Raw genomic sequence first — 23,647 nt, 5'->3', positions numbered from 1 at the left:
AGAGTGCTCCTAATCTCAGCTCGTTACCTGTATAAAAGACACCTGGGAGCCAGAAATCTTGCTGATTGATAGGGGATCAAATACTTATTTCCCTCATTAACATGCAAATCAATGTATAACTTTTTTGAAATGCGTTTTTCTGGATTTTTTTGCCGTTATTCTGTCTCTCACTGTTAAAATACACCTACCATTACATTTATAGACTGGTCATTTCTTTATCAGTGGGCAAACATACAAAATCAGCAGGGGATCAAATACTTTTTTCCCTCACTGTATATATAATCTTAAAGGTACTTTACTATTTTACTTATTTTAATCATCCAGCATTGGGTAGGATCCTGTGTGTAACTATTGTCTGTGTATGTCTGAAGAACAAATCTATGATAATTCCTTATTTACATGACAATGGTTGTGATAATTAGCAGTTTGGATACCTGTCCATTATATAACCATTTAATGCAGAGATAAACATTGTAATGTGTCAATATGTTTAAGCACATCAGCATTTTATACAATGCATTATTGTTGAAACATTGCATTTGAACCTAGTGCATTCATAGGCTTTTTTTACAATGCACCTTATGTATGATATTACAATATTTGAACTTTTATTACACTGAATATTAATTATTTTGCATAATTTATATTGTAATATCACACATTTCTGTATTTTCAAATCTGTATTGCTCCCATAATTGCAGTTATTGATGACCACTCTTACTTAAAGTTATTTAATGTTTAAAATTGTTTGTACACCCTTTTAAATAATGGAAATATAATTGTACTACTTTAGTTATTTCCTTAAAGTGAGTGAAATTCACTTAATTCTCATGTTTTGAAAATATATTGAACACCCTAAATCAGACACAGTAATTTCTCACCTTGAAAACTATTCTGAGTCATATAAATGTGAACACGCTCCCAATCCAGAAAAAATACATCTTATACAATTCTTAAAAAAAGGTAATTAAAATGTGCATTATTTTATTGATGAAAGTTATAGCTTATAGGAACTCTAAAATATATAGTTAAATTATATTCTGTCCAATTGAAGAGGTAAAAAGAAACTTGCCTAAAGACAGACTGGACTCTGGAGTAGCCCTAACTTGCAGTCCGGGCCGGTTGGGTACCAGGTTTGCGTAAAGACAATAGCTGGGTGCAGTTCTTGTTTCCAGACAGGTTTGCCAGTCAGGCCTGCAGAGACACAATAACTGGGTGTAGCTCCTGTTTTAAACCCTGAAACAAAAGGTATGGGATCTCCTGCTATGATAGGAATTTGATGTCTGCTTCAGAAAATGGTCAACCAATATCCTGTTAATTGTTGAATTAAAAATATAGAAAATGTTTTTAAATGTATATACAGACAAAAGTATTGGTACCCTTCCACTTAAAAAAAAAAACATTCTCTGAACTGAGTAGAAATTGACAAAGGTATTTGGTATGCACCATTCTTTATTTCACATTCAATAGAACAGGAACTTTGTTTTGATTTATGACGTAACATATTGCAAAAATATTGGGCTGTACATTTCGCACCAAAATGCCTTGATTAGTCTTTTGATTTCATCGTGCCCTGCACAGATTCAAGGCACCCAGTGCCAGAGTCAGCAAAGCAGCCCCAAAACATCACTGAGCATCCTCCATGTTTCATGGTAGGGATGGTGTTCTTTTCTCTGAAAGCTTCATTTTTTTCCTGTAAACATGGAGTTGTTATGATCTAACAAAAAGCTCAACTTTTGTTTCGTCTGTCCAAAGGACATTCTCCAAGAAGGAATGTGGCTTGTCCACATTCATTTTGGCAAACTCCAGTCTGCCTTTTTTGTGTTTCTCTATTAGAGAAAGGTCTTCTACCATGGAGCCCATTTTTTTTCAGACAGCAACAGATGCTGCAAGTTGTTGCACCTTGAGCTTGAACGTTGGCTTGGATCTGTTTTCTGTTTCTAGGTTTTCCTTGGTTCTTTTTCCAACATTCGAACAATCCGTCTCTTCATTCTTGTCTCAATTTTCCTCTTGCGGCCACGTCCAGGGATGTTGGCTACAGTCCCATGGGCCTTAAATTTCTTAATAATCTTGGCAACAGTGCTCACAGGAACATCAAGCTCTTTAGAGATGGTCTTGTAGGACCATGCTTGGCTATTACCTTCTTTCTAACCTCCTCAGACAACGCTCTGGTTTTCCTTCTCTTTTCCATGTTCAGTGTGATACACACAGTGACACAAAACAGCAGAGTGAGTACTTTTCTCCATTTAAACTGGCTGAATGAGTGATAAAGCGATTGAAGACACCTGTGATACTAATGAAAAAAGAATGGTCTGCTTGAAGTATCACTACAATACAATGATTTCATATAACTTGTAAAGGGTATCAATAATATTGTCCAGGCCATTTTAGAATGTCTTTATAGAATAAGCAACAATTCAGTTCTTTTCACAGTTTGTTTTGTTCCACAGCAAACCAAAGACATGCATGTATGTAGATCTTTTAATTTCAACACTTTTCAGGGTGAATGGTGCATTATTTGAATAAAATGCAAGGGTACCAATACTTTTGGCTACGTCTGTATGCACATTACATCTACAATGAGAGTATCATTATCGTATAACATTACAATTAATGAAATCTGTGTAAATTCATCCATAAAAAAAAAAAGTAAGTTGTTCTTTTCCCTTGAGAAAACTATGGGCAATCTGCCCATTCAGTAATAAATTCATTATATTGGCATCTTGCCCACAGTTTAACCACAGAGAAAATCAGGCCCATTGTGTCTTAATCAGTTGCGAATTGAAAAGTACCTATAAAACCTGCCGGAATTTCACCCCCATGGTCTGGATTCTCTCATCCCTGATCTGTAGACAATAAATTACCTTTTGCAACTTTGCAGATTCAACTACATTTTAAGGAACCTGCTACATATGTCTGTATTTGAATATGTGTACATAACTCTGAAAATCCTGTTTCAACACCCTAATCAATTCTTCATCTATAAATGTAGTTGCAAACTGGAACCATTTAAAATGCAGTTCCTTAATATTTATATATAAAGACAGACCAGCAAATATTAGTTGGAAAAGAAACTCTGCAGTCACAGTATCCAGGGCATTAGTAAAGCTTGAGTCCACATCAATGAACACTGAACAGCAAACACTGACTAGCCTTGTCCTGGATTTAATAGCTCTAATGTCTCTAAAACTGTTTTAAGATTAAAGATAATTTGTAAATTCAGTTTCAAAGTTATTGTCCATGATCCATCATAGCCGTACGATGGGAAACTAGTATTCAGTTGCATCTAAAATAGAATGCATCATTGTCCAGATTAGCACAGTCCAACATATTATTTGTATTATTTGTAAGAATATTCCATCCCAAAACACTTATTCCAGAAAATGTAATTGTTGGACAAGTTTATAAGTCTTTACAAAAATAAAAAATGTATGACAGGGTAAATCACTCCTTGTAATTAGTTTCCTAATATGAGTTTGTAATCACCTCTTTAACCTGCAATTCATGAATGTGCTGACCCTTATTTCAAACCTTTTGATGACCGGAGACTTCAAAACTAAGATACTAATGCTTAGTGTGTATTTTCTATTTCCAACTTTGTTTTGCGGGCTGATCCATCAATATATATATTTAAACATGCTATTATTTATTCATCTACATGGCATATTCCCCTTTTCATATTGACACAGCCCAAATTCAACTTTTGGTTATCATTATACAGCAGATATAGTAAAAGAAAATAATTCAGTGCAGAGTGGCTCATTTCATTGAATCATGTAATGAGCAGCTAAATTTTGGATTTCATTTGAATTTTGGTTGTCAAGCATTAAACCAAAAATGTCTTCGCTTCATTACTGAATAGTGTAAAACAATATGAGTGCCAGCTGATAAAACCAAGCAATAGGGCGCATACGAATCGGATGCATGCTTATCTTACACACAGGTATGGCATGCATGTTTTCCCTGATGACATGTACAATCACAGCATCTTCCCCAGACGGATTTCTCCCGCCTCTCGTTTTTCGAAAGAGCAGAACAACGTCTCTGTGGCGACCAATCACGTCCTGACATGTTGAGGCGCTGCAGCCAATGGCGGCCTGAAACACGGACAAACCTGCGTGCTTCCCTGTTTCGTGCTGCCTCGAAATACAATGCGTGTTACCAAAAAAAACATAACAATAAAAAGCTACATATAGACGAAAGACTGAGTATCACATGGATGCGTATGGCTGAAAATATGTATTCGCGTAAGGCACTTTTTTCCCCCCCGAACTCTATGATTTCCCCATGATTCATTGCAGGCGGACACAATGTGGTTGCAAAATACGCCGCATTGCATCACAAACAATACCGGCTTCAGTAGCCAACAAATGTGCAAAATATCTATATAGATATATATACGTATATATAAAAAGTATTTTGACACCAGCAGCGCGGCCAGGATACATCAGAGCTGCTGATGTCAGATGATTTGCATTTTGACTTCCGCCCCACGGCTTCAGCGGCGCATCAGACGGACGAGACGGGGGACAGATGGGACACCCGGAGACGGGAAACTGTGTGTCTTAAGCCGTGGGTTGGAGGACTTGCGTGGACATCTGATCTCCTGAATCCCAGGGGCTTTGGCGGGAGAAGTGTTTCCCTGCTCTTGTTTGCAGAGGGATCCTGTACTGAGCATCGGAGTGAGGAGGCGGATCTGTGTCCTCCTGCGTGTTCAATATGCTAACACCACCGCCGCGCCTGGCACACTGTCCTGGAAATACCAACAGTGTTTGGTCTTCATAAAGTCCTAAGGATCGGGATATTTCACTGTCAACAGGCTGGATCAATCAGCATTTTGACACACAGCAATTGGTTTTTCTTTTGACTAGGCTGGGATTGCACATTTGCACGAGTGTGTGGAGATCACCGAAGTAGCACGACTTCCCTTGTGTTTGGTCCTTCGGTGGTTTTTGTCTCTGGTGTGAAGTGCTGGAAGGAAACCCACGTCTGGAGTAACAAGTTGTGCCCCTGCTTTTTTTTTTTTTAAGTCTTAATTGGCTCTGACGATCCGTACTGAAGGGAAGCCCTGTTGCTGTCTTTCCTCCTAGATATTGCATTGGATGTTTCCATCGTGGCATCTGTTTAGAAACCGACTTGCATTGTCTTACCCATAATCGGTCCATTTACAAACCTCTACGGCTACCTTGCGACAGTTGAAGCCCAGTGGGGGTTTATGTAACACATCTGCTGCGCGGAGTTGATTGATGCGAATTGTTTCTTTTCAATCTGCAGCAGACGAGCACCCTCTCCCACCGGACACACTGCGTACTTGTGCTCTTTGTTTTTGTGTACCATCCGTGGGGAAGGATTTGAAAGCGATTTTCTTCACGATGCTTTACTTCCCTCATACTATAGCCTGGCTGCTACGTGGACTCCTCATTTCTGCAGTGTTTGGATTAGAGGTGTACTCTAATGATCAGGCGAGACCAGTCCCTGCTGATAGTGCCTCTGTTTCAGGTAAGGCGCTGTGATCCCCATTAACGTGGGCTTTTCTGCTTAACCGATGCATGGTGGGTCTTTTCTCTCCCAGCTCAAGGGACAGATCGGGGGTTTGTGGTCGGGTGTCATTGTCGTGCACTGCTGGGCAATATCGGCAGAAGCGCCGCAGTGAGGGCTGGGGATGCAGGCATTTGTGATTTTTGTAGCTGGGGAAGTAGCTACTGTGCAGGGTTTGATGAACATGCCAGCTGATCTTGTCTTGTTACCGCAACAAGTCTTGATCAAATACATGATCAGAGGCTTTCAAATAAATGCATACATAGCTACCTCCACTCATCCACTTGCATCTAAGATGTACATGATCCTTGTCAACGTGAATAGAAAAGCTGTGTGTGTGTTAATATATAGATAACGTCAACATTTATTCTATGGAGACGCTTTTACCACAGTATAGTGTGTATCTTTTTTCCCCACACTGAATTCTTTAACACAGTTTAAAAAGTCTGTGAAAATTATTTGAATTGTATTATTAGGATGCTGATGATTATTATTGACCTGGTCTTAGACAGAGAGGGTTCTGCCCTTAATGGATTGTCCTTCTGGATAGCTTTGGGGAAATGCCTTGAATTTGGGCTGTGGCCAGATGTTCTGATCATACAGAACCAATATCTGCAGTCCCTTAAGTTGAATTGATTGTTTTGAGATATCCCAGCTGCTTTTTCAGTGGGGTAACATATGCTACATGACTTCAAATATATAGGAAGGGACACACACACACACACACAGGTTTGGTATGTATTGGCATTGTTGATATTTAAAGATACTTTTAAAACACATTATATTAATATATGTAGGGTTATTTCTGGAGTTTGCATGCTCCCAGACATTTTAGTTAATCAGTTTAGTCACACAACTCCAATATGTGTGTTTACCACTTTGGCAATTAATCTGGGTTTTGTCGTATATATTAGTAGTGAAGTTAGAAGACCACACCACAATAACCTATCATATATTTAGATCAGATATACAGACACACGCATATATATTGAAAAAGAAAGCTAAAGTCACTCCTAATCATTAGCCAGTTTGGCCTTATCTAAAGTTAAGTGATATTGGTGAGTGTCACAACTGTTGAATATCATAACTGCTCCCAACAGGAGTGCAGGAACAAATCACCAGTGCTAAAATAACCTCTGTTACCAACTTTAATGGGAAATCCCTCCCTATGAGAATACTGTTTTGTACCAGGGATCACTGAATATGTATAGTTTGACTTTTGTGACAGAATACATGAACACAAGTACATATTTAAATCTTCTGGACTACTACCAGCAGTATTGTTATATTCGTAGGGCTCGTACATCTAACAACATTTAATAAAGTTGTGAGACAGTCGTTCAGTGAGAGAAACCCAATTTCACGATTACATGACTTGGGGGGGTGGAGACCTCTACAGATCAAGAAAAGATAATGAACATACTTCCCATATTCAAACAAATTAATTAAGAAAACAGGTTATCAGCTGTAATGCTGGTCACTAAACAAGGTGTGACTAACCAAATACCTTCAAATAGTGTAGTAATAAATGGCGGAACTATCTGAAGTAGCCTACTGTCAGAGAGGTGGTCAGTTATCAACCCTAAGCTTAATGTAATCATATTCAATGGTGTAGACTGATTTTTGAGTTTTTATTACTTCCAGTTTTTTTATTTACCTTTGGTGGTAAAATCTAAAACAGCTGCAAACATGCCAATGTCAACTATGCTGGTGGAATGATTGGCAGGATTGCTAGCAAGGCAAAGAGCAATTTGTTGTGTAAATCCCAATTACATCCGTACTGTGACAGTTGCTGTTCACATTCTTGTATTTCTGTGAAATTGTTTTTAATGGCAAAACTAAACCTAAAGAAAACCTCCAATATCTGTACTTATTTGAGCAAGTCTGTGTTCTTCTGTTAACACAGTCATTAAGTCACTCTCTTGCCTTTTACAGTCTTTTATTCAGAAATAAATAGTGATGCATGGAGAATCGGTGATAACTTGATATGCTTGGAATTTTTTTATAAACCGTTGATGTGGTTTCCTTGTTAATTTAGTGAAGAAATGATACAAATAGAAGTACCTTATTGTTGCTTCTTTCACTATGTTAATTAACTTATTTTCTCCGTTTTTATAAAAGAAAACAAGCCTGCGGAGTTCTGATGCAATAATTGTGGTGAATTATAATACTGTGACTAGGGACAGAACATAGCCTATAATTTCAAATCTTTTTACCTTGCAGTACTAGTCTATGTTATGCAAGAAAGAAACCCCTTTCAAGCTGCTAAAAAAGGTTCTTAATCTCAGTCAGTAGTCAGCACTTGGCAGACAAGGTATACCCGTTGCTGGAGTTGACCTCTGGCATTTGGTAGAAAAGAGCAGAAATTGGTCCCTAGGTGAAGATTGATGGTGAATGTATAAACTGTGCTCTCCCAGCCACTGTAAGGCCGCTGCAGCCTTTTAACACCAAACACAGCCACATATGTGTGCCCTGAGCACCTCATTGTGTTTAGATCATGTGCTGGTTAGTTGGCTACAACTCATGACCAGAAACCCTCAGATCAGCTCATTCTAAAGCTTTTAAGAGCAGTCGCCGCCAAAAGGTCTCCTCAAGGAAGAGTGTCTCTGATTTTCGTTCCACTGGGGCTTTTTATACATTAACTGGACCAATTATTCACTTAACTGAATAAGTTGTAATGGCAATAGAGAAATGTTGGTCATCCCCCTGATTTCCATGGCTGACACTGTACTAGACTTCTGAAGTAATAATGTAATTACATAAGTCCCATTTTTAAATTGAATTGAATATATTCATCTTTTTTGTTTGCAAATGAATGTGGCGAATGCACTTTGGATATTAAAAGGTTATTAAACTGAAAGGGAAATGCATGCTTATAATTTGTAGAACACAGATTAATAATGCAGATTAGTGACAGCTTATAAATACTGTAGCCGGATACTGTTATAGCCTCAGTAAAGACTTGTCTTGACTGTGTATGTGTTGACGCTTCTAGAAGCTGTGACACAAACATGTAGAAAACACGTTTAATATAGTTCAAAGTATGAGGCAAATAGGTTTAGCCCACTTCCTTTTCTAATTTTCTAACTGCAGATTTTGCATTCCTATAACTGAGAGAACTAGCTAGTTGATGTTGAGGTGAGATGTTTTGGTATATCTGATCATATGTTTGGTTACACAAACTGAATGTTACTTTGATATTAAAAGTCAAATTTGTTGTAAGCATTTTTATTGAAAGATTTGGCAGCCCACTAAAAGATTCTCCCAGTGGTAAAGCAACATGTTTTGAACATCTCACAAAGACACTGGGAACCAGATTTATAATACCATGCCATCGCACTTTTGATTTAAGGGATATAGATTAACAGACTGTGTCCACTGTGTCATCTGTTTGTTGATAATGTCTCATAAACTACAACTTTTTATTGTATTTGTTGCAAGATTGTACATATTTGGTCAAATGTTTTTGCATGGCCTAATAACTGGTTTAACATTGTTTCTGGAAGGCATATTTTGGGCCTGCACTTTTTGGTCTAAATCTGTTGGCATAGGTTTGGCTCAATTTCTATGGTTATTGTTGCCATAGCTACAGGGTTGCAATTTTGCATTCTGTGCAGAGATTTTGAGCCAATTTAACCTGTAAAGAAGTAAATGGCAGCTATTTTGATATTTTGCACGCGCTGCATTTCCTCCCATGTGCATGGGCAGAATTGCGAATAGTTTTACAGTATTTTATGAGTCATTCACTTAGATGATAACTTTAGAACATAATAAAAGGTGAAATTCCACAAAAACTGAATTTGTGACGTCTTTAAAAGCCAGGCAGGAAGCATATGAAAAAAGAACATGCTTGGGTTCTAGAAACATTATTAGCATGACTCTACAGCAAAAGTCAGGTTTGGAGTCTGTATCCTGAATTGGATGGAATAAGAAACGCATTTTGAAGGCCTCGGCACAAAACTGAGTACTAATTTAATGGCAGGACTGGTGATGCTTGTGCCTTTTGGTTTAGTCCAGAATTGGTCTGGTGCTAAAACAGATAGGTTGATTGTGGGGAAGGGGTTCAGTGTTTTGGACAGATGGCTCAGTCGATGTAAAAGATGAATCGATGATGCAGGTTGTTGAATGGAAGGTGAACACCATACCCAGCTTTCTGACTGAGTTCCTGTTTTGTAATATGTTTGTAATGCAGATTAAACTGCGTTAGTCTACCAGTGCTTTATTGACAGATGACATGGTGGGAAAAAAAGCTTCGCATTGTGCAGACATGGATAGACAAACTACCTTATATGGTAACTGGAAAGATTAAAAGCTCATAGCTATTTTCCAAAAGATCAGTGAAAGCTGGCTATTTAGGAACAGGAATATCTGGAGCTCTCTTAATGTCAGGATAACAAGTTTTTTGTTTCAAAAATAGCTGGAAAGGGGTAATGTGGAACTATAATGCCAAAGCCGAGCGATATGCCATCTTGAGATCTACTGACATCTGTCCATTCTTAGTCTTTAGTCAATTTTGAGCTGTTAAAACTTCAAAGGCAATTATTTGATAATTCAGAAGAGACCAGCAGTGGCACCTGTGATTTTTGTAAGTCACACAATACTTCTAGATGATCTTTAACTAGCTAAGGATTCTTGGGTTGACTGTTCACAACTACTTTTGTAATGCAAGGTTTGTATCTACTGTAATGGAAACCTAGTGAGTTATTTGATGTAGAAAACATTAGCTACTGCATTAAACGTGGAATCCCATGAACCTTGACTTCACATTATTCTGAAAGGTCATGAGGCTCAAGGCTTTAAAGTGGGCTACAAAGCTATCACCAAAATTGAAGAGTTAGTGAATTATAAAACATAGACTGCATTGAACAAATGCTTATTTTCAAAATATTTTAGCATGAATTATAAGTTGATTAGTATTTAAAATAGTTGGTACCATCCATCTACAAATATCTATATAACATGCATAAGTGTGGAAGCAGGTGCCTTTCCTTCTTTGGCACCTGTTGTCTGGAATCAAAAGGATGTGTCAATAAGACGTATATAAGCTATTTGTCAGGCATTAGAAATGCTTGGCGGGAATGACACCTGAGAGGAAGTTAAGAGTTACCAAGTTGTTTTTGTAGTTGTCAATCAAATGTTTACACAACCCATCTTCTAAATCAGTTGAACTGGCATTTGTATCTAAAATCTAATTGTTTTCTCTGTGTTCATCAAATTTTGAAAATGTATAATTGACCAGTATAGTTCAATTAAAAATATGTTCATACTATGCAAATACCCCAATAACACTGTTTGTAAAAAAGAGTGAATACATTCAGCATTAACAGGTACTGGAATATTATGTGAAAGTGGATGTAGAAATAGTTCCAAAGTAGTATCTTGAGCCTCCTGATTTCATCATTTAAAAAAAGAAAGTGCTGATCATCTGTTACAGTAACAACTGCTGTGATTCAGATGTTTTTATATGTATTTAGGTCCATGGGATAATCCGTCCATTTCACAAACCCTGGATCCTAAAGTGACACAACCACAGGCCGTGACTGTTCTTCATAGTTGCATACTGCTGTCACTTTACTGTTAATATTGCACAGTGTGTCTCGGCTCATAAGGCTCTCCGCTTTCTGACTCTTGATTTAGCTATCCGCAGCATGGTACTAACTTGTCTTTGCAGAGCTATCTCCACTGCTCTGTACCCTAGCTTCTGAAGTACAGGTTTGCAGCTCTAAAAAGTGATGACTACACTTATTTAAAAAAATGAGAAGAGCTGGTATAGCATGGTGGCTTACTTAGTCTGCTCCGTTGGAGACCACATGATTTTGTTACAGCCCTGGAAAATCCACATCCTACGGTGAAAATGAGCAAGTGATAAATAGAGTACACACAGAAGGAACCAAAGATGAAAAGGTGCTGTAATGCACAAAAGTTAAAGATTAAATCATTATTTAGTGTGATGTAGCCTATATTATGCACACGCTTTCTCTAGTGTGGTTTGGTTTTTGATTATTCAAGCCAAATTAAAATGGTTTTGAGTTTTTTTAAGTATGTTTGGGGAAACTCTTAACAAGGTTTTAAGGGAAAACGTTTTTGTTTTCCTTTTTCGTTTGTTTTTCTTTATTTTTAAGAGTAGCCTACGTTTCTAAGTTGAATTGGTATACTTCCTAAATGGTAGGCCTGTATGATAACCAAATGTTGGAAATGGTTAACTTTTTTGTTTTTACTTGGTTAGCTCATCATGTGTTGATCCCAGATTTGCATTTGTAGAATCGTTTTTGAATGCCCTTGTGGCTGAAATCCCTCTGAAGCCATGTGAATAGCTAATCCTAGTTGTCATTACAGGTGGCATGGATTTACTTTTGACACCGGTCAACGTGTTCTTGTACCTAGTGCAATTTCATAAAGACGGAAGATCAAATGTATTATTGTACATCACAGGTGAAACGACACATGGAATGAGTCCGGGGGCTTCAGTCCAGGAATGCGTGCCCTTCAGTGCCTTCCTTGTAGACAAGAGGGAGAAGAGCCCACATTTAAGTGCTGTTTTTGTGGCAGTGTTTATTAAATTTATTATTTTTTCTTCTACTTAATTATTGATGTTGACAAAAAAGGGGTTACAATTCACATGAAGCAAGCCAAAGAATTGAAGAATATATCTCTTTAACTTAAATCAATGTAAATGTTTTGTGGGCTGCTAGGAAATTCTGTAATTTGGTGCCTTAACATGTTGCATTAATAGTTTATACATTTTCAGTCTTCTCTGAAGTCTACACTTAAGCTTACACCTGATAACCACGTTTTCTTTGGTCTTGGACTGTGTTTTGAAATGTTTCACATACCAGGAAATGCATTAAACGTTCTTATCACAAAACATAACAAACAAAATAAATTAACTGCATACAAGTAATAAATACTAAAGCAATGGCTCATTGATTTATATTGCCCTGATGTAACATTTTTCATGCTTAACGCCACATTAATTATTCATGTGATGGCCCTCCAAACAGTAGAAATAACTTGAAAAATGTCCATTAAAAAGATTCCACTTTAAAGAAACAGATGGACCTTCAGTCTACATTGACCGTTTTACTGCGCTCAGTTATTTCAGGGACTTTCCCTGTTCTTCACTTGTTGCACTGGTTGCAGGGTTAGTGGTGTGGATTTCTTAGGCATGTCTGTATGTGCTTCTCTATTGCAGCAACTGAGGCAGAGTAATGTATACTATATCTCTTGGCGTTCCTACTCTGCACCCACCTTCTCCTCTTCCCAAAAGTTTTTTTTTTTTTTGTTTGTTTCGCAGTTCTAAAACTATAGGGTCAAATCATGTCAACTGGCCCAGAAATCCACACCTGATAATCTCAGATTTTCTTCACGTATTTTCTAGCCATGGATGGAATGTTAACAAAACCAAATAATATAAGCTCCGTTATTTGGGCCATCTTGAGTGCTGCAATTATTTTCTGTCTCATACAAAATTGGAAGCAAAAACCTGATATTGGACTGCAGGTGTGTGGAGGTATTAAACTTTGACTGAGAGGAGGGATCCTGTCCCCATGCTGCATGTAAAGGAGAGTCCAAAGTCATGACACTTATGACCTCCAAAATACAACTTAAGTCTAAAATATTAATTTTTAAATAACCAGTTATAAGCATTCTTCTATATAAATTAATTGACTGGCAACAATTGTTAAAAGCCTAGCCTTTTCACTTGTGGGCTTTTACAGTGCACACTGGCATAGCAAATATAAATCTTCTTTAGCATACCTATTAATGTAGAAGTATACCATACTGTCCTCTTGCATCTGCATCTACATTTACTTTACTGTAAGACAACATGTAGTTATGTATTTTTCAGAACTGATGTGCCATCACTTTGTGTCTCTTGACAATCACACTCCAAAGAGATGGTTCACAGACCAGTCTTGTAGGGCAGAACAAGGTAATCATTTCTCTGTCATGCTACTAAGAGACTTGACGGTTTAAAAGATCAGCACCTTCGACTTCAGCTTCCAAATTCAGTATATGAATAATTAGCAAAGCAAGGTAGGGTGATACTTCATATGAAGTGGAAGATAATGTTGTCAATGAGAAACCAGGACTTTTTCTTCCATTGATGTACATGTCTAGCCTAGATTTGTTTATCTAATTACAAGTTTTATTTTCCTGGATGTGAAAATTGGTAAGTGCTGTTATTATACAAATTCTCATGCATACCTTATGTGAAGGATATCACAAAAACATGTCAATCCTATTGACACCTCGAAATGGTTAATATAATGAAGGCCTAGTTCAAAGCTTTTTAACGCCTACCCACCTTTAGCAGATACAATGTGTCTTTTACTTAACAGAGGATTCTGTCTTCTGTTCAGTGCAGTTTTGATTTGGTCTAGACCTTAATGGTACATTTATGAGGCAGTAACATGCAGATGAACAAGTTTTACTGTAAAACATACCATATTGATTGCATTCATTTAAATGTTATAAGGAATTATTCACCAGATTTTATCGAATGGATACAATGCATATACCAGTATATTTTATCTGAATAATTATGCATTTATATAATATATTATATATATAAAAAAACTGTTATAATTGTACATAATGAAAATCCTTCTTATTTGTTGAAAAGATAAATGACTGCACCTCAATCTGCATATTTTACTTTCCTGGTACCCCTTTCTGCATAAAAACAAAGCGTATATTGACATACCTTCTGAAATCAGTTAAGACTTTATGGAAAGTGCAGAAAAGATTTAAAAAAACAAAAAACACTTTGGTCCTCATAAAATAGAAGATGGAAGTTGGCTGAAGGAAGTATTCACTCACTTTTCTATGACACTCAGTAAGCTCAAGCTGCCCTTTCAAATTGAACAGATGGATGATAAGCGTATAGATCAGAAAAGCCACCAAGAAGCCAGTGACTACGCTGAAAGATCTACAGCGCTCCATGTGCTGAGCTGGGAGAAACTGTTAAGGTGTCACCAATAGCTCAGGTACTCCACAAATCTGGCCTGTATGGAAGAGTGGCTAGAGGGAATCCATTTCGGGGAGAAAAAAAATTAAAAATCTAAAATCCTACTTGGAATTTGCAAAAAGGGATGTGGCAAAAGATTCTGTGGTCTGATGAAACAGAAATTTGAAGTATTTGGCCTAAATGCAAAGTGTTAGGTCTGGTGCAAACCTACTTCAGCACAGCACCCTGGTAACACCATCCCTGCAGTGAAGCAAAGTGGTGGCAGCATCATGACATGGGAATTCTTTGTAGTGACAAGGACTGGGAAGCTTGTCAGGGTAGAGGGCAAAATGGATGGAGCTACATACAGGCAAATTCTTGAAGAAAACCTGCTTCAGTCTGCAAAAGACCTAAGACTGGGACAGATTCACCTTTCAGCAGGACAATGACCCCAAACGCACAGCCAAAAATGACACTGGAGTGGCTTAAAATACAGAAAGTGAATGTCCAAGTCAAACCCCGGACTTGAATCTGTGGCAAGACTTGGAAGATTGCAGTAAACTTGACAGAGTTTGAACAAGAAGAATGGGTGAATATTGCACAATGCAGATGTGCAAACCTAGTAGAGACTTACCCCAAATGACTCACAGCTGTAATTGCAGCCAAAGGTGGTTTTACCAAGTATTGACTCTGGGGTAAATACTCAAATACACCTACATATCTTTTTCATTTTCTTTTCTCCCCATTCAATGTTTCATAATAAAAATAATCTGGCCACTTAAAAGTGTTGAGTAGGTTGCGTTTAAATTTGATTTGCATTTTATTTACACATCAAAATATCAGGTTGTAACACAACCAAAAGGTTGAAATATGCCTGCAGGGAAGTGCACATCAATAGGATAAAGAAAGGAGGTTTAAAGAAATAATGTACTTCACATAACCTGATCATGTTCTCCATGTCTCTTAATATTTAGTTTTAAGTAATATTACAGGTGTTTTTGCTTAAAATGTGTAAAAGTGTAAGTGTAAAAGTGTTTGGACATCATTATCTATTTGTTGTCATTGCACCCTTTCTTTCACACTGTTTCCAGTGAGATTTGTATTGGATGTGTCGAAAAACATATTAATACTGAACACAACAGTAGTTTATTTTATTTAACAATGCGAGAGACATGACACAATTTATCAATGTTTTAGTTATATTTTGCATGCTTCATGACTGCAACAGATTTGTTTATTTATCTATTTATAAAAAAATAAAACGGAGGAGTGTTCTTAGGCAGTGCTCACCTGTCAAATATGATTTACAGAAAATATGCATTCAGCATGGTATGAAATCTTATGTTTTTATTTTATATGCTATATTAAATTAAAAAAATAAGATGTAGGCAGCTAAATATGGTATGTAGGCATCCAGCATGTGTCCACCAGTGTGCTGACAAGTCACCTATTTTTTATCACACCACAGATCCACAGCATAAGCAGTAGAGCTGTAGCCTTAGGGTGCACTAACCATGAAGGCCCACAAATATCTAGTACGCCATAGGAAGTGCATGGGCAACTCTGGCTAACTCATGCCCACCCACACCTGGCAGGGCTTGGCAAAGATGCTCTCTGCACTATGGCATCTTAGTAAGCTGTATTCTAATGTATAACATAGATGTCTTAACAATAGGGCTTAATCTCCATTCTGTGCACAGACTAACCATTGTAGCCACTTTCGAGTGATTGGTTTACTACATTTCACGTTTTTAAGATGTGTGGATTATTGAGGCCAAGGGGGGCTCCACCAGTAACTGTGCAAAGCTAATCTTTCTACCTTTGCACTACTTTGCAGTTTTTTGGCTTGAGCTTTCCTTTCTTTATGGTAATTGTATGGTTTGAGATGAGTTTCCAAGCAACCTTGTAAACTGGCCAAGGGTTATTTTGTGGAAATTCTTGGGAAGTGTTGTTTTTCTGAAAGTTGACTGAAACCATATCAAACCTGTTTTTATCCTCTGTACAGAACAATTGGTTCTATACCTAACTATTATTTTTTTCAGTTGTGTGCCTCCTCTGCTTCCCTTTATGAAAGTGACTGCCTGCCTTCTATATTTATTTTATAGTTTTTTTTCTCCATCGAATTTCCTTGGCCAGTAGTGGAATTATATACTACACTGAATAGCTTTAGAATCTTGGCTTTCTTAGGAAGGATATGAAGTTTCTCATAGGTTAGAGAAGACTAAATAGTATGTAGACACCAACGGATTGATCCTTTCAATGAGTCTACAGGGCAGCGCAGCGGTGCCACGTATGAAATTAATGGTTCCTGCTGTCTTCAGTATAAGCTGCTAACAGCAGTGAACACTTAATGAAACAGGTGTTGGCTCTGCTGACTGTAACTCCCTTGATCTTTATCCAAAAAATGCCTTACTCATATTACACGTTTGCCATGCTGCTGGACAAAAATGACCTTTATTAATTTTCTCTTCAATAGACATTCTGATATGCGTTTAGTTTGTTCCACACCTTATTTACCAGTCATATTTGGATCATTAAAATTGTATCTGTTTATTTATTTCAGCCAATTAGATGCATTTCCTTTAACTTTTGATAGGCCTACCTATTTTGTCCCTTTCTAAAAAAAATTGCTTTGGTTTAATTCAGATAAGTTACTTTTTAATTAGCCTACTTAGGTATTTATATTAATTTGTTTGGCTTTCAAAAGACTCCAATTCAAATGATAGAATGACTAATTTTGTCTATTTTAGTAGAATATTCAGCTTTTTGTTGTGAAATTATTTCATGAAACCCTGCACATTGTCTCTTGCCTGTTTGCATTATAAAAGAGATTATTATGAACAGGACAAAAACGTAACTCTTAACACACCAATAGGATGTTGTTGAAGAGGAAAGAAAACGATTGGCTTAATGTCATTGTCATGTGTTGGTTCACACAAATTACCATTCTTAAAAGTTTGCAGGCTAAGCGTGTAAAAACTGCTCTTTTATTTTTAAAGACATTAAAATGTTGTGCCAAGATCAACAATATTCTTTCTCACTCCTTAGAAATTTCAAGTAAATTATTTTGAATAACTAAGATTGATGAACTAACATGGTTATTTAATGTATGTATTTGGTTGTTTTTTTCCCCCTCGTCCTCATACCAACTTAGTCTTAATCACTCTAAAGCATAAAGAATCAAGAATTAGGTAGCATGTGATGGGGAGTTGATAAGCCCTTAATTCTCGTAACAGCAGGTAGCTGTGCCATTTTGCTTGCTGCCTAGTTTCACTAAGAAACCTGACATGTAAATAGCTTAGATTAAATCAGTGGAGGTTGTGGACTTCACTAAATCCACCATTCCCTATGACTTGTTTTGACTTCTAATCAAAATGGTTGTTTTTTCACTTCATTCCCTTTTTATGCTACAATTTCCTTCCCTAATAAACACTCCCCAATAGTTCCCAAGGGTCTTGAAGATGCATGGGAGATAAATGTGCTGCAAGTATTAAAGTGCAGTTTTTATTAAAAGATCCAAGTTTGACATTTTATTAATGTTTTTAATGTGATACTAACATAATCCTCATATTTCACATCCTTATTTACTTGGGGTTTAACTGTCCTAAATAAATATACATAAACTGGGAGAAAGAAGGTTAAATAAAAACAAATACACTGGGCAGAACATTGAATAAGCTCTATCTCCTGAAATTTTGGCAATCGTGCAATTTTGTTTCACAATGTTGACATGATTTCCTTTAAAATTAAAATCTTTAGTCAGCAGTAAAGGTTACAGAGATTAGACAATTGTGTGACATTGCTTTTTAAATAAACAGAATGCAGGTTAACCTCATTGCAAATTGGCTTGCTAAAGGCACCTTTCTAGTTTATTATTATTGTTATTTGATTACTCAGTCAGTATTTGTACTGTATCAAGTTATGTTACTGTAGGGAATCATTTTAGTTCTCCAAGTTTGTGCTACATTTACCTCATGAGCGGTCATGTCCGTTTTAGAAGTAGTCAACAGACACAGCCATTTGCATTCTTAATCTGCAAGATTCTTGATCAAGTTGTCATAAAGCTGTCTATTTTCCAACTCTCCAGATCTAGGTTATATGTAAATCAGTTTTAAATAGACAAACTTTCGAGTCGCACTCTAAAAGAAGTATCTGTACAAGCTGACCTAAAATAACCTTGAAAGCACATTGAAATCTTGGGTAATCCTATCATTTTTGAATACAGAGGATATTAAAAGTTCAATAAACCATAATGGTCTAGCTTAAGAAGTATGTTTAAAAGGGAACAAGTTTATATTATGACATACAATATTAAATAACCAGTGTGCTAAAGTATCTAAAGAGTATAAATTAAAACAGACATAAATGAAACAAATAGGCCTACCCTTTTTGTAAAGCAAATTTTATGCATGTCCTACAACTCCACTCTATCATTTGTTTACAAGCCCTTAAATAGTAAATTAACCAGTACAGATACAAAAATTGTACACGGCCTTTGAATATATTTATTAATGAGGTGTGATCATTGGTTTTGTTAGTTTTTCTAAACAACTGAAATATGGAGGACAGCCTTACTTCAATGCAGTTAGTAAAATAAAATCAAAATGATTTTTCACTTCAAAGCCAAGGGCAGTCAGGGTCCTATCAGTGTTCTTATTTTGGTGCCTGGCTTAGACGAGCACTTTCTTTATCACATGTTCCCCCTTAAGATTTGGGATGGATGTCCTCCTACTTCCCTGGCTTTCTATTAAAAACTGGTAACATAAAACATACACACACGGTGCAAGTCCAATGGATGACATTGATTTTAACTAACAACAGGACTTAGACACACTCATAGTTGTATAATTACATGCACAGAATAGTCCTTTCCAGTCTGTGTTTTTAGGTAATGGAAAGGCAAATGTATGCAAAAAATAAACAAATGATACTCTACCTATCAAAGACGTGGACAAACATTGGAAATAGTGTGTTGCTGGAGATATGAAACTAGACTAGCCCATAAAGAGGACACAGATGTATGATTGAATGTATGTATGAATCTAATTCAGGTTTGTGTGTTTAACGTATTTCCGATTTAGCAAAGTTTGCTTCTTCCTGGTTTCCTGTTCGTGTGACTAAAAATACAGTGGCAGATGAGGAAATGACTAGAACGACATGAATAACTAGGTGATTTAGATGCAGTACATCTGACAGAAAATAATAATTTTGATATTAGTCTGAATATTTTATCACATTGAAGAAGCCATGTTGGCTACTGTTTAGTATAGTCAGTGTAGATGTGCAATTGTTTATGCACAGCCTTAAAGAATGCAGTGCATTTCTGCAAGCCTATACATTAAGATTTTCCCTGTGTAAAGACCATGCTCAGTCTAGTAATCTGTGACTGAGAACATTATCCTTGACCTGCAGGTCATGTTAAATCTCTTCTTTTTAGCCCCTATTTTGTTGAGTAAAGTTAAATTTGTAAAAGCCAATTAAGTCTTTTTCCAGTTCTGTTGGCCTTCAGCCATGAGCAGATTATATACTTTCTTTGATAGGCACATTCCTAGTACAAACAAGGCAAGTAATGTCTCCTTTTCTGGAAGTTCTGGTTTGTGGCTGTTACACCTCAAATGTGGAGGAACGTCTTTAGATTAAAATCTCTAAACCATGAAGTTTTACAGTTGTACCGAAGGAGCCATTTGCTAAACTGTCAATGCGGTAGAAAAAACAATTGTTATGAACTCCCCACCTTGCTCTAGGATATAGGGGTAGAAAGTGTGGGGGGGACCGCGCAACATAACGTGCCTGCACACATGACTGGGGAAAGTGTGGTAAGATGAGCGAACGGTGGGGAGACGGAATGGGGCCATGGACAATGTGGTAAAATAATAAATATTTATTGTTGGGACAACAATAACTCAAGACTGGGGCATAACAAATACACCAGAAAAACACGATAAATAACAGATACATAGAACTAAAGGGAGGACGAACACATGCATGGGTGCCAAATCAAAGTAATAAAGAAAATCCTCACCTATTTAAGCCACTAAGGCAACACCCTCCTAGCCTAGCCCGAAAATACATATTGTGGCACCCTGTGAAGGACTAGCCTAGTGTGTTGAAACAGAAACCAAACCCTACGTGATGTAAATGTAAGCCCTGGGGCGTCTTACCTACCTACCTTGCCCTCCCCAGGCTTATTACTGGGATGGGTGACAGTGGGATTCAAACAGATAACACGTACAAGTCAATACAAACGAAACCTGCAGGTATAGCAACAGCAAATGCACAAAGCTCTGAACAGCACAGACAACACATTCAGAATGACGAGCCTCCTGCGGGAGAAAACGGGATTAGCTACGGAGCCTCCTCTGATTGGATGACAAAGGACAGCTCGAGAAACAACCGGACCAATGATGAGTGACGAGGGAGGAACCCGGACGTGAGAGAGAAACGGAGCGCAAACGAGAAAACAACGACACCACACAGACTGCACATGCGTGGGGTCGTAACACCAATAAATTAATTTGATGTTTAAGAAAGCTAGATTCAGGATGAGTCCTACAAGGATCAGGTCCAGCCTTTGCCACTTAATAACTGCACCCATAACTGGACAAATGTGCCTGGGATTTGATGGGACAGCGTCATTTTGGTCATCTTTGTACTTGCTACACAGCAACAGCAGCTTTTGCCAGTGAGGTCCGAAGCAAGTTGCATAGGGAAACAAGGCAGCTAACTTGACAGCAAACCTCTGTGAGGTTTTAAATTTACCAAGGTCACTGGAGGACTTGTAAAACTCATTAACAAGAAGTCTTTCATAACTCCGAAGACTATCTGTTAGTGAAAATAAACCAAATTAGTGATATTCCCTGCAAGTTTTGCTTTATTTTTTCTTAATTTGTATGCATTTCCATTTTTATTTGACCAGTGTGGTTTAGCAAAATACTAAATGCAGAAATCCCTTCTATTACTCATGACCAAAAACAAACAAAAAAGGCATTAGGTTGCTCTTTGTTAACCAAGGGGACTGTATTAATATATGATCCTAAATGTGTATGTTTTGGTCAGGAACCAACTTGTCACTCCTTCCTCAAACTCTTGGCAGTTTTCTTTGATGCTCTTTTGATCATGAGAGTATTTTGGTTCAGTGATTATGTAGGACACAGTTAAGATATTTTTCAGTATTCAGAGTTGAATGTTTTTGTTCTACACAGCCTATATAGCTTTATGTACAAGCTATGTGCTGGTGTATGTGTTTTGTATAGTTACGAGATTGGAATCGTATAAAAACTTAATAATGCCTGCTTGTGAATTATACTATTTTCTTGTAGTATACTATACTATATAGTGTACTATATTAAGCTCAGTTTTAATGTTTGCTTGTCCTTGTTTGCATCTCTGCGGCAGACGTATTGAGGGTCAGAAAAGGCTGCAGTATTTGGGTTTATAGTGGAAATGTTTGTCATTGTTTTAAGGTTTTGAGAACTTATAAATCTTAATCTGCAGGAATCATGTTATTCATTCTACTTGTTTATATAATTTTGTAATGTTCATGAGTATTTAGCTCCAACTTTGGGCTTGGTTTATGTATATTTAGAGATATTTTAGTCTAGTATATGTGGAGTTATTATCTTTCAGTAACTTATTTGTTTTAAATGTGATGTTAGCTTCACTAATACTTACTGCCAATATTTATTTGGCATATTTACAGAATTTACAGAGAAAAGTTAAGTTTAACTTATGGATATAGGGCGTATGAGATTTTTGGTTGTCCTCCATGGTAGTAAACAAACAGACCAAAATGTATTGGTAGTCAATATAAAGGATATTTTGCAACTTTTGCATAGGCTTCTAGGTTCTCATTGTGTATTTATTATATTAGAGACATATGGGCAAACAGCCCCAGTATAAATGCATTATGAATACAGCCATATGTCTGTTTCAATGTCCTACAGATCTATTGCACATGTTCACCTGATTGAATTAATATTTGACAATTAACATAATTGTATTTTGTGGTCTGTCTAGACTTATGTAATCGTAAAGAAGAAAGACACAGGCACAGCCAGGCGCAGTGCCAACAGCCTTGAGGAAGAGATCCACAGGTCTACATACAAACCTCAATACCTCTTTTCCATTTTATGACAAGTTATAATTACTGTATCAAACTGAATGGTGCTTTTGACAACTGGACCAAAGTTTATTGGAGGCAAAGCAAGTTTAGTAAAACCTGACTTGTTTAAGCTGTCTTTCTCCCTTTAAACCGGTGTTTTGGATGTTCTGATTGGGTTGGCGTCACATGAACCTGACAGTGTCATGTTTACTGTAGGCAGCGCTGGAGCTCACGGGTGTTAGTTCAATGTTTGGCTAAGGTTAACAAGGGGAATGTTATGTAATAACGAGGGGACCTTAAAGGTGACTTAAAAAGTCAGATTCTCCAGTAAAGTTAATAAGAGGGAAAGAAGTAAAATATAGCATTGACCATGTAGTCTTAGAAACTGTATCATGTAAAAAATTTGGCAAAGCAGCACAGTGGACAGACAGGAATGGCATGCTCTGCTTTAACACAGAGTTCGACTCTTCCACATTCCTGCATATTTAAGTACTTAAACAGTCTTGCTCGGCTGTCTCGGTTTTCAGGAGCTTTCTTCTTCCTCGGTAGCAGAGCAGAGTTAAAACAATCGAGGAGCAATACAGAGAATAAATAAAAAAAAAAAAAAAAAAAACATGTTTTTAAATGTCATAAGAATTTAGCAGTCGTAGTATAAGCCTGTTACTGAAAACAGTGTGAGTTCAGCAGCCTCTTTCCTCCTCAGGCTGTTGGAATAGGAGTGATATATGCATCTTAATAGCTGCTGATGATCTGAAATACTAGACCCTTGAGAATCTTTATTTACGCTCTTTTATTAGGTGGGTGTCTAAATGAATTATGGCCTCCCAGAGGGTTTCAGTTAAAGGGGAAATACACCTACATAGGCACAACAGTTGCAGAATACTTCAGCTCAACCAGATAACTCACAAAGGTTAAGTGTCCTGGTTTTGTTTTGTTTGGGGTTTTGACATCGAAATATTTTGAGAAATGATTTGAAGAGAACCCTATACCTCAATAAAACTGCAATACATGCCTTCAACAATGTTAGACACTTGCGACGCTTGATACCATTGGGTGCA

At 37.1% G+C, this 23,647-nt stretch overlaps 1 protein-coding gene across 1 annotated transcript in view; it reads left to right on the top strand.

Moving 5' to 3' along the window:
* Positions 1-4,109: 4,109 nt before the first annotated feature.
* The window catches only part of stim2b (stromal interaction molecule 2b), a 51,763-nt gene continuing 32,225 nt past the window's right edge, over positions 4,110-23,647 (top strand). The window contains exon 1 of the mRNA XM_066719985.1: positions 4,110-5,499. Within this exon, the coding sequence (XP_066576082.1) occupies positions 5,247-5,499 (253 nt within the window). The 5' untranslated portion in view covers positions 4,110-5,246. The remainder of the gene's footprint in view (positions 5,500-23,647) is intronic.

Source organism: Amia ocellicauda, chromosome 13 (assembly GCF_036373705.1).
Source record: "Amia ocellicauda isolate fAmiCal2 chromosome 13, fAmiCal2.hap1, whole genome shotgun sequence".
Classification (NCBI taxonomy): Eukaryota; Metazoa; Chordata; class Actinopteri; order Amiiformes; family Amiidae; genus Amia; species Amia ocellicauda.
This window is presented reverse-complemented; position numbering and strand designations above follow the sequence as displayed.